Source organism: Lampetra fluviatilis, chromosome 21, assembly GCF_964198595.1.
Source record: "Lampetra fluviatilis chromosome 21, kcLamFluv1.1, whole genome shotgun sequence".
NCBI classification, from domain to species: domain Eukaryota; kingdom Metazoa; phylum Chordata; class Hyperoartia; order Petromyzontiformes; family Petromyzontidae; genus Lampetra; species Lampetra fluviatilis.
Window position 1 is genome coordinate 1,436,415 of NC_136295.1, and position 14,196 is coordinate 1,450,610.

A 14,196-nucleotide genomic window follows, 5' to 3' on the forward strand; every position below is an offset into this window, starting at 1 on the left:
TCGGAACTGACAGCTGCCGACCACCGGCGGCCGGATCTTCACGGCGCGACCGGTCCTTCCAGGCCCGATCTGCGCCGTCCAGAGCTGCCGGAGCCACCGGACGGTCGTCAGCGTCCCGTGCCATACGACGGACCGGCCAGGCGGACTCGCGCTAGGTCGCTTGTTATGACCTACCGATTGAGGAGTCGAGGCGGCCGGAGCGCCTCGTCACTGCATGTGGTCGCAGAGACACTGGACGCGTTCATTTTCTGGAATTCGCTTTTATTGTGTTGTTCGTCGGGCTGTACATAGCTTCTTATCTAGGTGTTGTTGTTGACTTTTATTGCGTTGGTTGTCGATTTGTACATAAGTTGTTGTTATTGTTGTGTTGTTGTTGCGTTACGGGGCACACTAGGGGGGTGGGGTTTCTTGTGTTGTTGTTTAGCAGCCGGGCCGGCTGCGAGCTATGTGGGAGGGGGTGATGTAGTGGTGATACGCGCTGGGGTAGGGATCGTGTGTCAGCGCGTAGTGATTGGCTGTGTGTGTTGGTGACGCGCGCTGACGGTGGGGGATCAGGGGTCAGCGCGGGGTCATGGGTTGTGTGGTGGTGATTGGCTGTGTGCCGGTGACGCGCTTGAGAGGGAGTGATCGTGTGGCAGCACGGCGTGATTGGTTGTGTAGTGGTAACACGCGCTGGGGAAAACGGATCGTAGGAACAGCGCAGCGTGATTGGTCAACTAAGGAGCGATGCTCACGTCGAGGTCCGCATACACTCCGTCTCCCGTGAGCGGGGACTATATAAGGGGATGCGCGCAGGCACACGGGGGGGAAGAGTACCAGCGAAGACGGAAGACGGAGGAAGAGGCGGAACCCTGGGACCCGGAGCCGAACGTCCGTGAGAGAGCCGGCTCGTGGGACTCGAAGGTTGTGGCCCACGCCCAAGCAGGGGTGGGCCTGTAGGCTTCACGGGCGTTAAGGTAGCCGGAGGAATAGAAGCTACACGAGTCAAGTGCAGTGTGTGTAGCCAGAGGAATAGAAGCTACACGAGTCAAATGCAGTGTGTGTAGCCGGAGGAATAGATGCTACACGAGTCAAGTGAAGTGTGTGTAGCCAGAGGAATAGATGTTACACGAGTCAAGTGAAGTGTGTGTAGCCGGAGGAATAGATGCTACACGAGTCAAGTGAAGTGTGTGTAGTCTGAGGAATAGAGACCACTCGTTGTATAGTGACAAGTCAAGATTTAATAAAAAGTGTGTTACCCGTCAAGGAGTTTCCTGCCGTCATTCAATACTTCAATGTTAGAATGACCGTTATAATGCTGTAAATGCCTCTATAATGCAGTTAAATTGTTATGATAAATAAGAGGCCTAGTTAACAACGAAGCCTGCAACTTGCCTTTTTGTGAATGTTACTTGTAATTGAATAAGTCGAGTCGTACTTGTACCCATGTAACCTTATTGCGATCTTGAGAGCAAGGATGACAAAATGTATCATACACAGTTCAGTGTTATATGCAGTGCTGTAAATTTGGGGTGCAGTGTGATGATTACACGATGTGCCCTTACTTAACACAGTAGCTTATTCTCTTGTATAGCTGTTCAGTACTAATGTAGGTGCTTGGTCCATCCAGGATCTATTGTTGAGTTTCAGGTTATCTAAGACAATGTTATGATGCTGTAGTGTTCATTCATTGTATTGATATTTCCAAGTATTAACATATGCTGTATTTGTGCTGTGTTTTTCCATCAGTTTTACCTCGTTCAAGTCATTAAATACGTTTGGAGTCGGATGTTCACCCTGGCTCTGAAGGTTTATTGAATGCGAAATTATATACTCGGATAGTGGTGCAACGCAGCGCACAGCGAGGCCGAGACAATTAGCGCTCACTTTTTCAGGAGCGCATCTCGAGCACTAAGTGAGGTCAAAGTGTTTAATTAGGAATCTATTTAGTTGTTTAGACTATAGGAATATTAGACTGGAGGAATCCACCGGGTTGAAGGGCCACCAGAGGAGTTACCGATGCTGGGAGGCACGAGGCGGAATCTGGTGGCCGGTGCCAGCAGCAAGTAAAGGCGGAGAGCCCTGATTGACCGCTCGGACAGCCACTCGGCAAAGTGCGGGGATGAGTAAAGCGCCAGGGGATTGGCCAGGAAATTCGAAATGAAAAGAACGGGAGAGGAAGAATGGGAAATGGAGAGGATTTGGGGTCAAGAGAGAGAGAGGGGGGTTGGGAGATGAATGATGGAGGGAACTTGGGGCGGAGGTGAGGAGAGATTCTAGAAGTTTCGGAAGGAGAGGAGCTATAAGGCTGCGTAACGTGAGCACGGGGCTTGCGGTGGGAGGGAGTGTGGCGAGTGCTCGTGCGGGGTGAAGGCTGCTGGACAGTAGAGCACTGCTCAAGGCTGAGACAGGTGGACCTCCATTGCACTGTAGAGAAGGGCCATCGCCCGAAACGTCGCCTTTTGTCTATATTTTTTTAAGGCTACGGTGTTATGAATGAATGTGTTGAGTTTACCTGCAATTTGTCCTTGTGCCAATGCAGCATCAGCAATTAATTTGCTTAATCTTTTAAGGACAAACATGTTTTTTCTAAAAGTTTGCGAGTGAATCGACATGAAAGGTGACCAAGTATGCATGTTTTGAATGAGGTGTCATTTGTTCGAGATGTAATTTTATTGCAAACAAGGTCAAAATAATAAGAAGCAAACAAAAACGGCCTTTGACTCCGCCACAATTTGGCTAAGTCGGCTTATCGGCCCAGGGGCTGAAATATTCCGCTCAGCAATTTGCAATCGGCCCAGCGCATGCCAAAGGTCCGTTACAAAAGTCGTTCAACGGATGGGCGCGCGTTGCTGTGAGGGACAGCGGGAGCCACTAAATCCCAGCGGGCTGCCCGCTGCCGGTCGTCGTCGCGTTCAGTCTCTCAAGCCTCCCGCAAGTCACGTGACTCACACCTGTCAACTCCTCGTCGGTGCCCTACCTTGTTAAAGACCAAGTCAGACCTTATTGGTCACCCCTTGCACTTATAAATCTCAGCGTTCATCCCTCTCTGTAAAAAAACACAAACGCTGCTCCTTCGTGCAGCTGCTCACTTCTGTTCGCTCCTCTCCCCCTTTTCACTCCTCCCATGATCGTCCCCGACGTCTTGGACCGCTCATTCCTCCTCTCACTGCCCCTCCTCCCCCCTCCCCTTTGTTATTCCTGCTGCTCACCATGACCCGGCATCCACTCACTTTACCGATCACCTTGCCCCCCCCGCCCTCCCGTCTGCTGCCTTTTTGCAACAACTGACTCTACACCGTTTAACACGTAGTAATAGGCTTTTGTGACCAATATTATTCATAATAAGGGTTTTATGGTTTAGATCGTGTTAATATGAATGTGTCGTTAAACCCGCCACAATCCGACACAGCCAATTTGTAAGGGTTTGTCATGCAAACAGAAAACGTGACAATTAGTCAACCCAGAACACTTTGAGTACTGTAACATCTCGGCCGGTGATCACGACCAGCTTCATCAGGCAATTTTCCAGAATTGTGAGAAAGTCTTCCCACTTCCGTTCATAAATAGAGCAAGATGATGTGATCAATGTGTGCCTATCAGGTGTGAAGATCATAGGGGGCGGGGGGGGTAATGTAATAATATCAATTATAATGAATTATGCAGATATGGTAATACACAGTACATATTATGCAGTACCCAATAACCTTTATTCTGATTACTCCCCTTCCCGTGGTGTGCCTTGGGTATACAGGGTGTTTCAAACAGATGGACCCAATTTCAAAGCAGTATTTTCACGATGGCAACATGTTACAATTACACAAAAAGTTGCAAACGGTTTAATGAGTTATCAAGTTTTACTAACCATTTTATAAATGCTCTATGTGCACCTGCTGTAGGGACAACATCGAGACGATAGTTGAATTCGTCCCAACCGCCTCTCAAAGTGTTCGTTGCCGTGATTCTGTTTTTTGAGCTCATCCAGATTAGTTGCTAAAGGTGGCACAAAAACCCGGTCTTTTGTGCCACCATGCTCTTTGATATTGGCAGATCAATGCCAAAACGCCGTTGAAACGCACACTGTACCGCAATTACGGATTCAGTCTTGCCGAACTGCAGAACGCAAAACGCCTTGTGTTGCGGGGTTGCCATTTTGCGAATGACTGAGGCTAGGGGCTGTTTGTGCACTGGGAGAGGCATCTAGCGCAAACAGCCCCTAGCCTCAGTCATTCGCAAAATGGCAACCCCGCAACACAAGGCGTTTTGCGTTCTGCAGTTCGGCAAGACTGAATCCGTAATCATTTGAAACTCTATGCCCCGCCCTCTCTATACCCCGCCCTCTCTATGCCCCGCCCTTTCAAGTGATAATAGTTTCATTCATGGGTGGTTCGTGGTTACAGAGATATAGCGATTTCAAATCGGGTCCATCTCTTTAAAACACCCTGTACAACCTTCTATATTCAACAAAGACAAAGATCCCCTGTATAGCCTGAACAGACTGTTGGGGCAAGTGCTGTTAGCGAGCACCTATGAAGGCTGGCACGGCACACCAGGGGGTGGGTAGCCAGCACCACGCCCGGCTGTCTTTGTCTCCCAAATGGTGATCTTTACACACCATGCCAGATACTCAATTGAGGCTGAATCGACCTAGTGGATGCCCAGTTCCCATTTAGACAATCGTCACAGGTGTTGGCCGTGAGCCGGAATCGAACTCGGGTCGCCGGTTCCGTAGCGCAGCGTAGCGCTAACCGTTACACTACGGCACCACCGCGTGATAGATTCAATACACACCAATGCACTGACGCACAATTCAACGCGCTTCACCCCAGGGCGTGAGCCGTGAACGAGGGGGTGCTGGCGGAGCGTCATGGGCCGTTACTCACTCGTCGGCCTCTTGGGGGTGACCGAGAAGGACCTGGCGCTGGCTCTGTAGGCTGACGGGGACATGCTGGATGGGTGCCCTGGGTTACTTTGGGATGATTCTTCCAGGACCCCTGCCTGTGGGGAGCGTGCGACAAAAGAAAAGTGACTGTTTCACATCTTCAAAAATTATTTCAATGCATTTTCTTTTTTACGTGAAAGAAAAGAAGGTGCGCGGCAAACGGGCAAGCAACAACAACAGGAGAACGTTGTCCGTGTTACATCGCAGGGTTGTATGCCGACGCACACAGATGGAACAAATGGTAACAATGGAAGACATAATTAAATCTTCCCAGCTTTAGGCTCTGCCCCGCTGCCTTTTGCAGCCAACTCGAGATTTGTCCGGTATCATGGGAACTGGAGGGTGGGAGGGAGGGCAGCAGTGGTCCGGATAATCGGAATCAGGATCAGAATATTGATTTAGACTGCCGGAGGAGGAATCCGATGAGCTATGAAGCTCTTTTTTTCACAGATGTCCAGTAGGGGCGTGACGTCAGAACGTTACAACATCAAATAATACGAAAATACTAAAGGAGTGAAAAGTATAGGAAAGGTAAGCAAATCACTAAAACAAATTACACGTAAAGACTTAACTATGAAATGTTACCAGGTAAAGCCCACTGAGGTATCAGCTTCTATTTCAGAAGCGACCTGGCCACAAATGATAGCTCAACGAAATGGCTTGTCACGTGGAAATTATAACAACCAAATACTCTAAATAATGGAGAAATACAAAGCATACGTGAAGTTGGTTGTAGCGCGTATTTAATGTCTAGCTCGCGAGACTGGGGGTGCAGATGTAGAATGCGCCATCTGTTTTCATTGCTTCATCCAAGTAACCGGTTTACTTGCAGACGTTTCTGCAGTCACATGGGCACCCTCGAGTGAGGAACAGCTGGTCAATTAACCAGGGCGTGTGAAAGGTGCGAATGAGCGCGGTTCATCCATAACCAGAAATTTTCTGCCCAAGGATAACCAGAGTTAACTCTATAACAAGCACACGACGTTTCAGCATTCCATCAAATGCCATTAGCCTGTCACTTGATTATCAAACGTGCGATTAGTACGGTTGGTTACGTACAGCGCGAAGGAAGTTCAACATACGTCCTTACATGTGAAAATGAGAGTGATCTCATCAGGGTTGCCACCTGTCCAGGTTTGTCCCGAGTCTGGGAAATGGCATCTTGGGTTTCGGGTGGCAGGAACTGATTTGTAGTGAGATCTACTGCAATAAACTGCACACTTCTCTGATAGTCCGAGGCTGACGGAGAAATATATCTAGGTTTATTCTCACTATAGTTAACATGTAATGGTGGTTTCTATGATACAGTATAGAAAACTAAAATAAACTATTTTTTATTATACCAGGTAAGGCCCACTGAGCTACAAATCTCTTTTTCAGAAGCAACCTGGCCACAAATGATAGCTCAAAAGAAGTGACTCATCATCATGGAAATTTATAGCAGCCAAATACTCTAAACGCACGTTTCTAAATGTGGAGGGAAACACCGGAGGGCCCGGAGAAAAATCCACACGACCACGGGGAGAGAGACACGCAAATTCCAAATATACAGCAGCTGGCAGCAGGGTCCGGATCGAACCCACGACCTCCTATACACCAGGTGAGGTAGTTAACATATCGCAAACCACGGTGCCCCTAACATGGAGGTTGGGAGTCTTGCATGAGGAGGCCTCATTTTGAATTTGAAGATGCAGAGGCGTGGAGCGAGCGCCCAGAGGGTGAAAAGCACCGGGCTAAGAGCACTGTTCACAGACCACTGTGTCCATTCCCTTCTCAGGCGATACCTGCACCAACGCAATGAAGTATGGTTGTTCAGCTGTGACCCCCCCCCCCCTCCTATCTGCAACAGGTTTGGTTCTATCAGCCATGGCGTCGGCTGGTAAGGCTAAGGAGCAGGAGGCGGAGTGAATCACTGGGTACATGCAGGACACCTGGATTTGACTTGCTGACTTGCTGTTTACAACATGTGGATGTTATCTGGCATATCCGATCATGATCGTGGCTGTTGATGTCGATGATGACAATGCTGTATTACACAAACCCGTGTTGTACAACTCATACTGAGCTCGTCAAGGAGAATAAACCATGTCGCAAACTCCGGTTATCCTCGCTGCAGCGGCTTTTGGCTCAACTATCGAACAAAGGCGGTCACCGCATCACGCGCTTTCAGATTTGCTTTTGTGGCCGTCTGGACCACTCTTTCTTCCAATATTAGGATTTAAAACTAACTTCTTGAGAACTGCTTGTGTTTAGCTTGTTGTCCTTCCCCCACATCTTCGGTTAGGACGGTTGGCCACGTACGGTGCGTATGAAGGTCGACATACTGTACATGCATGCTCTCAATGCTATTGACTGGAAGTGTACAGCAACGTCTTGCTCCTAGCTTCTCATTATTATCACAGCCATTGCGCAGCCCCACTCACGGCAGAGCCACAGCAAGCCTCTCTCTACCCCCTCATTACCTGGTCCCTCGTTGGGGCCCCGCGTGGTGAGATGTCAACTACCTCGCCTTGTATGCAGGAGGTCGTGGGTTCGATCTCCGACCTTGATGCCTGCTGTATATTTAGAGTTTGCGTGTCTATCTCCGCGTGGCCACGTGGATTTTTCTCCGGGTCCCTCCGTTTTTTCCCCTCCACATTTAGTAATCAACATCACGTGTTTAGAGTATTTAGCTACTCATGTAAATTTCCACATTATGATAAGCCACTTCGTTGAGCTATCCATTTGTGATCGCCAGGTCCATGTAGCTCAGTGGGGCCTTACCCGGTAAAATAAAAAAAATTGTGTTTCATTTCTCTCGTTGGATGGAAGAGGAGCGTGTGCAGCTGATGAGACTCCCGCAGGGAGGTTACCTTGCGGTGTTTTGTGGGACTGCTTGTTCCGGACGAATGCCAGTTTTCCGTTCTCGTAACTTTCCAAAAGTGACAAAATATAAAGGTTACAGAAAAACCACAAATTTAATTAATTAATAAAAACAGATACCATCGCGCGGATACATAATGCAGCTTCTCTTGCTTTAAATAACAAAGCACCCGTTACGTATACTTAGATGATGCTAGGTGGCATGAACGACGAAGAGGATGAACCTATAAATGTGTTGCTTCAACAAACAGCCCAGCCAGGTGGCTCACAGTCGAAAGGTTAAGAGTTAAACTCCGAGTTGGGGGTTGACTCAGCCCACCATCTCTCTGGGGTCGATTAAATAAGTACCAATTTTGTGAGGAAGTCCACAGTGGTTGTCCTATAGATATACTACTATAGATATACCACAGCGCTGCTTTAATAATAGGGAATGTCCTCACTGGCTCTGGGCTGTAAACAGGAGGTAAGCACTGCCTTTATGCTCATTTGGGTAGAACATTAACTAAACATCTTCTATTTAGTAAATTAGTAGTAAATGAAAGCTGGACAATAACAAAGATCCTATCAGCAAACTAAAAGCAACAAGAATGTGTTTTTTAAGGATTTGCAACTTTTCATGGACACACGATGAGTAACACACATGCATTACGGATAGCAGCAGATACACAACCAGAAAAAGTACGAGAATAATTGACAGGCAAGTTAGATTTCTATGGCATGTAATGAGAAAACAAGAGACTGAATGTAATGTTTTGACCGGGACAACAATAGGTAAAAGAAGCCGGGAAAGACAGCGACTTAAGTGCATCAGACATTTGAACAATTGGCTGCAACTGGGAGTATTATGCAACATTTCTTGAGTATATAATATCATGGACAGAACTAAGTTGAAAGTCCATGATATCCGACTTCCTTTAGAAAGGACATGGCACATACATAAAGAGAGAGAAATTATCGAATGGCAAAATTAGTGAATGGCGAAATTAGTGAATTGCAAAATTAGCGAATGGCAAAATTAGCGAATAAGCACAGCAAACGTCAACCCAAATAAACCCTCAACGCACCAGCACAAAAACACACACACTCGGAACACGGCAAATGAAAATATCGTGCAAAAGCGCAAACTCGTGGCGACTGTTTGTGAATTGTCACATCAGCGTTTGCTGCAACTTAAAGACAGAAGGAGCTGCAGGGTTCATGGTAAACAAAGCCACGGCAGGGCAATGTGCATCACGGTGAATCCTGCAGGAAAGGCAAATTGAACGTAAGAAGGCGCACGGTATAAAACGGAGGGTTGACAGAACACAAACACAGATTTCATGAGATGCAAGAAATTAAAGCGAAAGGACGCGACGACGACGTTTTTGGAACCCGATGGTGGGGGGGGGGGGGACCCCACGCGTCGTCGATCACCTTTCGATCTCCGTCTACCGTGCGACACTTCGGCATCGCCCGCGCCGTTCCTCCGGGCGGGTGCTCTAAGACGAACGACGGCTCGTTTCGTGGGCTCTGCGCTCCTACCTGATGCTTGTGTCGGCAACACGGAGAGACACGCGCACGCAGGCTTTCAATCGCACAACGAAACCCCCCGTCAACGACTCAACTGACGCACAATAATATCGACGACCGGCGAACGTTGCTGGATTGAAAACTCATTTCTTAAAAATAGCTTTTTGTGTGTTTAGTTTGTTGTCCTTCCTCCGCACACCTCCGATTCTCACGGTTGGCTGCGAACGGCGCGTAAGAAGTTCAACGCACATGCATACATACGTGCTGCGAATGCGCAATTATATTTATGATGGTAAGGAGAACCTTTCTTCTTATTCTTGTCCTGTGGGTCAGGCCTGGGGTCTTGATTTTTACGCGAGCTCGGTATTTTCGATGGATTGTTTCTTCTATCGAGGGCTTTGACCGGCTTCCTCTGATCGTGTTGCCACGCTGCGAATTCGCGAGCGGGCATCGAACGGGAATCCCCTCGCGCAGCCTCTGTTGCAGCATCTCTGGCATTTTCACCTGTCAGGCAATTAAGACATTCATTAAATGTGACACATTTAATTGAAAAATAATTTTGTATGTTACAATACGAGCTACCTGGCCATCACAAATGATAGCTCAACGAAGTGGCTGATCATGTGGAAATTTATAGCAGCCAAATACTCTAAACACATGATGTTGATTCTATATGTGGAGGGAAAAACCGGAGGTCCTGAAAAAAAATCCATGCGACCACGGGAGAGAACATGCAAACTCCAAATATACAGCAGGCGTCAGGGTCGGGATCGAGCCCACGACTTCCTGTCTACCAGGCGAGGTAGTTAACGCCAAAATGGTGGTGTAATGATTAATCGATTAACATCGATTATTAATTGTCTAAGCTGATGAGACATGCAAAGACTAGGTGTGTAGGAAGCAATACATTTGATTTATATACAGTATATTGTATGTAACAGGCTCATATGATAGCTGTAGCAGCTAGAAGCTGCTAAATTCCAATAATTTCACTACAATTTCAACAACTAAGTGGTTCTTGAATCGAATCGCCATGATTCAAGTCGTGAAAATGCTGCGCTGGACGGCTAGAGGAACCGCGATGAATGGTTATGCCCCCCTCCCCCCCCCCCGGGTACGTGCGTGTGCGCGTGCATGTGGCCGCCGTGGACGGGCGGGCGCCCAATTACCTCGGTCGTCACAGCGTGCAGTCTTTTCAGTTAGTGACAGATCTGAGAATATGACGTCGGTGGCCACGCTGAGGTCCTCCGTGTCCACGTCCACCTCCGTCGCGTTGTCGGCTCGCCGCTCCGCCACATCCCGCTCGGACGGCTCGTCGAGTGCCTCGGACAGGCTAAAGTCTGCCTCGTCTGCCGTGAGCTCCTCCGTCTCCACCGTGGTCGTCTGGATGACGGTGAGGATGTCCTCCTCGATCATGATCACGGACTCCACCACTTCCGTTGCCATGGGGACCTGTTGGTCTTGCATAGGTGGGTCCTGTGGAAATTCACTTTTCACCTCTGCGCCAACCGCTTCTCCTGGCCGGTCGTCGGCAACTGCACGCTCCCGCTGAAGTGACTCGGCAGCAGTGGTTTTGCGTTCTGATTCAACGTCGTCGTCATCGCTGCTGCTGGAGGAGGAGACGAGATGTCCCGCATCTCCTCCAAGCGCTTCAGAAGTGACCGACGTGCCGATGATATCGGTCGAAGCAGCCTCCTCATTGCCTCCGTCCTGTATGATCGCATTTTCGTTTTTTTCAAAGTCTTCCAATTCAGATGTGTCGTTTGTGATGTCAGCAACGCACGCAGGCATCGATTCTCGCTCACACTTGAATTCTCCCTCGTCCAGGTCACTACTACTACATTCGCTAGATTCTGTCACAGTCTCGGTCAAACCACGTCTGCCCTCATTACGTTCATCCGGCAGGACCCCGGCCGTCGTTTCCGAGGGCCTATCAAGCTCATCGTCTCTGCCCTCGCTTTGTGAGATGCAGACCCTGCCCCCCCGGAGATTACGTGAACTGTCAGTGCCATCGCTTAAACTGGCGATGGGCACTTCGAGGGGCCTTTTGTGCCAAGTCGTCTTGGGCACCACCGCGGCGCATTCCACTTGACTGAGCGCCCCTGAACTGGCCGCCGCGCTCGCATGCTCATGCCTGCTGACGTGTTCCACGGCAGGCGGCCCCCCCTGAGGACCGCCTGCTTCCGAAGGAATCGCCGCTACCACTGCGGCCACCGCTTGCTCTTTCGTCTCCGGGTCCATCTCGCCTTCGGCTTCGCGCCTGCTGGAGGACAAGGTCGATCCCCCCAAGCATTCTGCGTGCTCGTGGAGTGCTGGGGCAAGGTCATCGGGCGGCGTCACGTGCGCCCCTTCCGCAGGACTCCCCTTGCCCTCGATTTTTAAATGAACACTGGCTTCAGTTCCCTCTGCAGTTTCATTACTGGATTCTTGCTTTGGTAGATCTTCATACTTGTCCGCTTCATGTTCAGGCCCGGGCACATCAATGGGGGCCAAAAACGAATCAACTGTAGACACTTCAGGGCCAATGTTTTTTGGAGGTGACAGCGCAGGGCAGATGGCCGAGTAGTTGCTGCCGAACGAGCATTCGGGAGAAGCTCCTGTGGGATACTCGGTGATAAAGTGGTCAGGGTAAGTGCTGTTTTCTGAAAGCTTCTCATCGCCGGCACTCGTAACTTCGGGTACGAACCTGTGTTCTTCCTTGGCATCGCTATCTGGGGGGCAAGAGGATGGAGGTGACTGTGGGACGTACTCCTCACGACTCAGTTCAAGTATTTCTGGTATATCCTGAGAAGACTGCCGACTGTACTCCTGGTGGAATGACAGGTACTCGCCGTCACGCTTGGTTCCATCGCCAGCTGCGGAGCACGGAGGTGAGGTGTGACGTTGGGGTGAGAGTGCCGCCGGTCCGTCCGCTGCGTGATGGGCGTCCTCTGAGGTGTCGTGCGACACTTCGCAATCGTCGGGGATTTTGTCCGCAGCCGGAGCCTTCCCGTGGCATTCGCTCTCAGAGTCAGGTCCCTCAAACTGCTCTTCACAGAAGCCATCAGAGTGCACTGAAGATTCAACAACACAAGCAGCATTCTCCTCTTCCTCCTCGTTTGGAACTTCTGTTAAGTTACTCACAATGATGTTAGGAGGTGCCTTTTTGTTGTTTATTTCTGCGTCCGGTTGTTCCAGGAATCGATGTAATTCGTCACGATTCTCAACCTTAGTATTCAGACATACTTTATCTTGAAAGACTTTGTTCGATTCCATATGAACAGAATGCACCTGATGCTCAGCAAACGACACGTTGGAGTCGACGCAAGTGTTTGTGGACAGTTCTGGGTCATGCGTGGCCGTGTCGTCATCGCACGTGAATCCAGACGACGCAGGACCCTGGCCTTCATCCACCGAGCTCTGATCTTTCGTTGGGTTCAGGATCTCAGTGGGCTTCATCATCTCAGTGGAGTTCAGGATCTCAGTGGGGTTCAGGATCTCAGTGGGGTTCAGGATCTCAGTGGTTTCGACTCGTTCCATGGTTGGCAGCAATTTGAAGTCCTCTGCATTTTCTGCGCTTCTGTCTTTGCGATCCGGAATCGTAATTTCTTTAGCGACCTCAGGCTCGCGAATGATAACGCCGTCCCCTGTTACAGCGCCCTCTGCTTTAGAGGAAGCGGTTTCACTGGAGACTGCCGCTCCTTCGAGGTCACCGCCGTCACGGGCGTCTACTTTAATGCCTGTGAAGGAAGACGTCTTAAATCCACGCATGGCGTCTTGTTCCAATGCGAACTCACGCTCTTCTTCTTCTCCACCGGAAGGCACTTCAGCAAATGAACAAGTTTCGCTTTTCTTTGGGAGAGGGTTTTCCTCCTTTCCCTTGCTCGAAGTGACATCTGCTTCCAGAGGGTGGGCGGTATTGATCTCAATGTCATGGCCTGGCTTTACACCGGCATCTGCACGAGTTTCTGTGGCTGGTGTCTCTGTTAAATGACACGAAGCCTGCTCACTTCAGGATGTCGTGATGTATTTATGATAATTATTTTCATTTTATCATGGTCCAGATGATCTGTGTCATCAGCATGCCTGCTTGATTGCATCTTAAAACGAGTACTCTATTACTCAGAGCATAATGATTAATATTTAATCATCAACAGGAAATCCGTAAAGATGCAACGTTCCACCAACATCGGCATGTGATTGGAACCGTTGGCCCAATGTTGGACCAACGTTGGACCAACATTGGGCGAACGTTGCATGTTTACCACCGAAGCATACATTTCACATGCACATCGCGTTTACTGTACAACAGCAGCTGTAAATACGTATTGCCATCTATGAATTTGTTTTCGTTGTAAAGCTGCCCAATATGTAGCACACAAACGTTTGTTAAAATGTGCAGCGCTTCTGTAGATCCGTAAGAATTTCAAGTATTGCGAGAGTCGTGCGATGCATTCGAATACTGTCTACGGCACAGCAGACGGGTCGACGGGAGAGCACAATGCAGAGGTGTGTGCACCGAGGTCTCAGTGAACTTGCAACGTTAGGCCAAAAGTGGCCGGTTTACTCTACTCTTACAAGTTATTTGATACATTTCAAAACAATTAACCAATAAAGTATCTGCAAATACAATGGTAACTGTGCAGGCTTTCTCTGTAGTGTAATTATTGCTAAATTTGACAATGAAATCTAGATTATTTCCAACGTTTGTTTGTGCCTTCAACAATGTACTTGCAAATGCTCGCAGTGCTTTTGATTTGCTTATAAGGGTCATCCAGGACACGTGCCAACGTTGGGGCAACGTTGGAACGTTTGGTTGGACCAACGTTGGTCCAATGTTGGGCCTACGTTAGTCCAATGTAGGCCCACCGTTGGACCAACGTTGAACCAACCTAGGCCCAACGTTGGGCCTATGTTAGTCCAAT

The 14,196-nt window shown here is 49.0% G+C and overlaps 1 protein-coding gene across 2 annotated transcripts in view; it reads right to left on the reverse strand.

Annotated features, from left to right (window-relative positions):
- LOC144938128 (uncharacterized) overlaps window positions 1-14,196 on the reverse strand; it is a 69,648-nt gene that overhangs the window by 22,376 nt on the left and 33,076 nt on the right. Inside the window, exons 4-8 of one of the 2 annotated variants that reach the window (XM_078865840.1) lie at window positions 10,462-13,167; window positions 9,596-9,796; window positions 9,197-9,310; window positions 7,774-7,832; window positions 4,863-4,977 (exon numbers count right to left, since the gene is read on the reverse strand). In XM_078865840.1, the coding sequence (XP_078721966.1) occupies window positions 4,863-4,977; window positions 7,774-7,832; window positions 9,197-9,310; window positions 9,596-9,796; window positions 10,462-13,167 (3,195 nt within the window). Of the gene's footprint in view, window positions 1-4,862; window positions 4,978-7,773; window positions 7,833-9,196; window positions 9,311-9,595; window positions 9,797-10,461; window positions 13,255-14,196 lie in introns of both variants that reach the window. The other variant, XM_078865838.1, reaches the window with a different exon arrangement.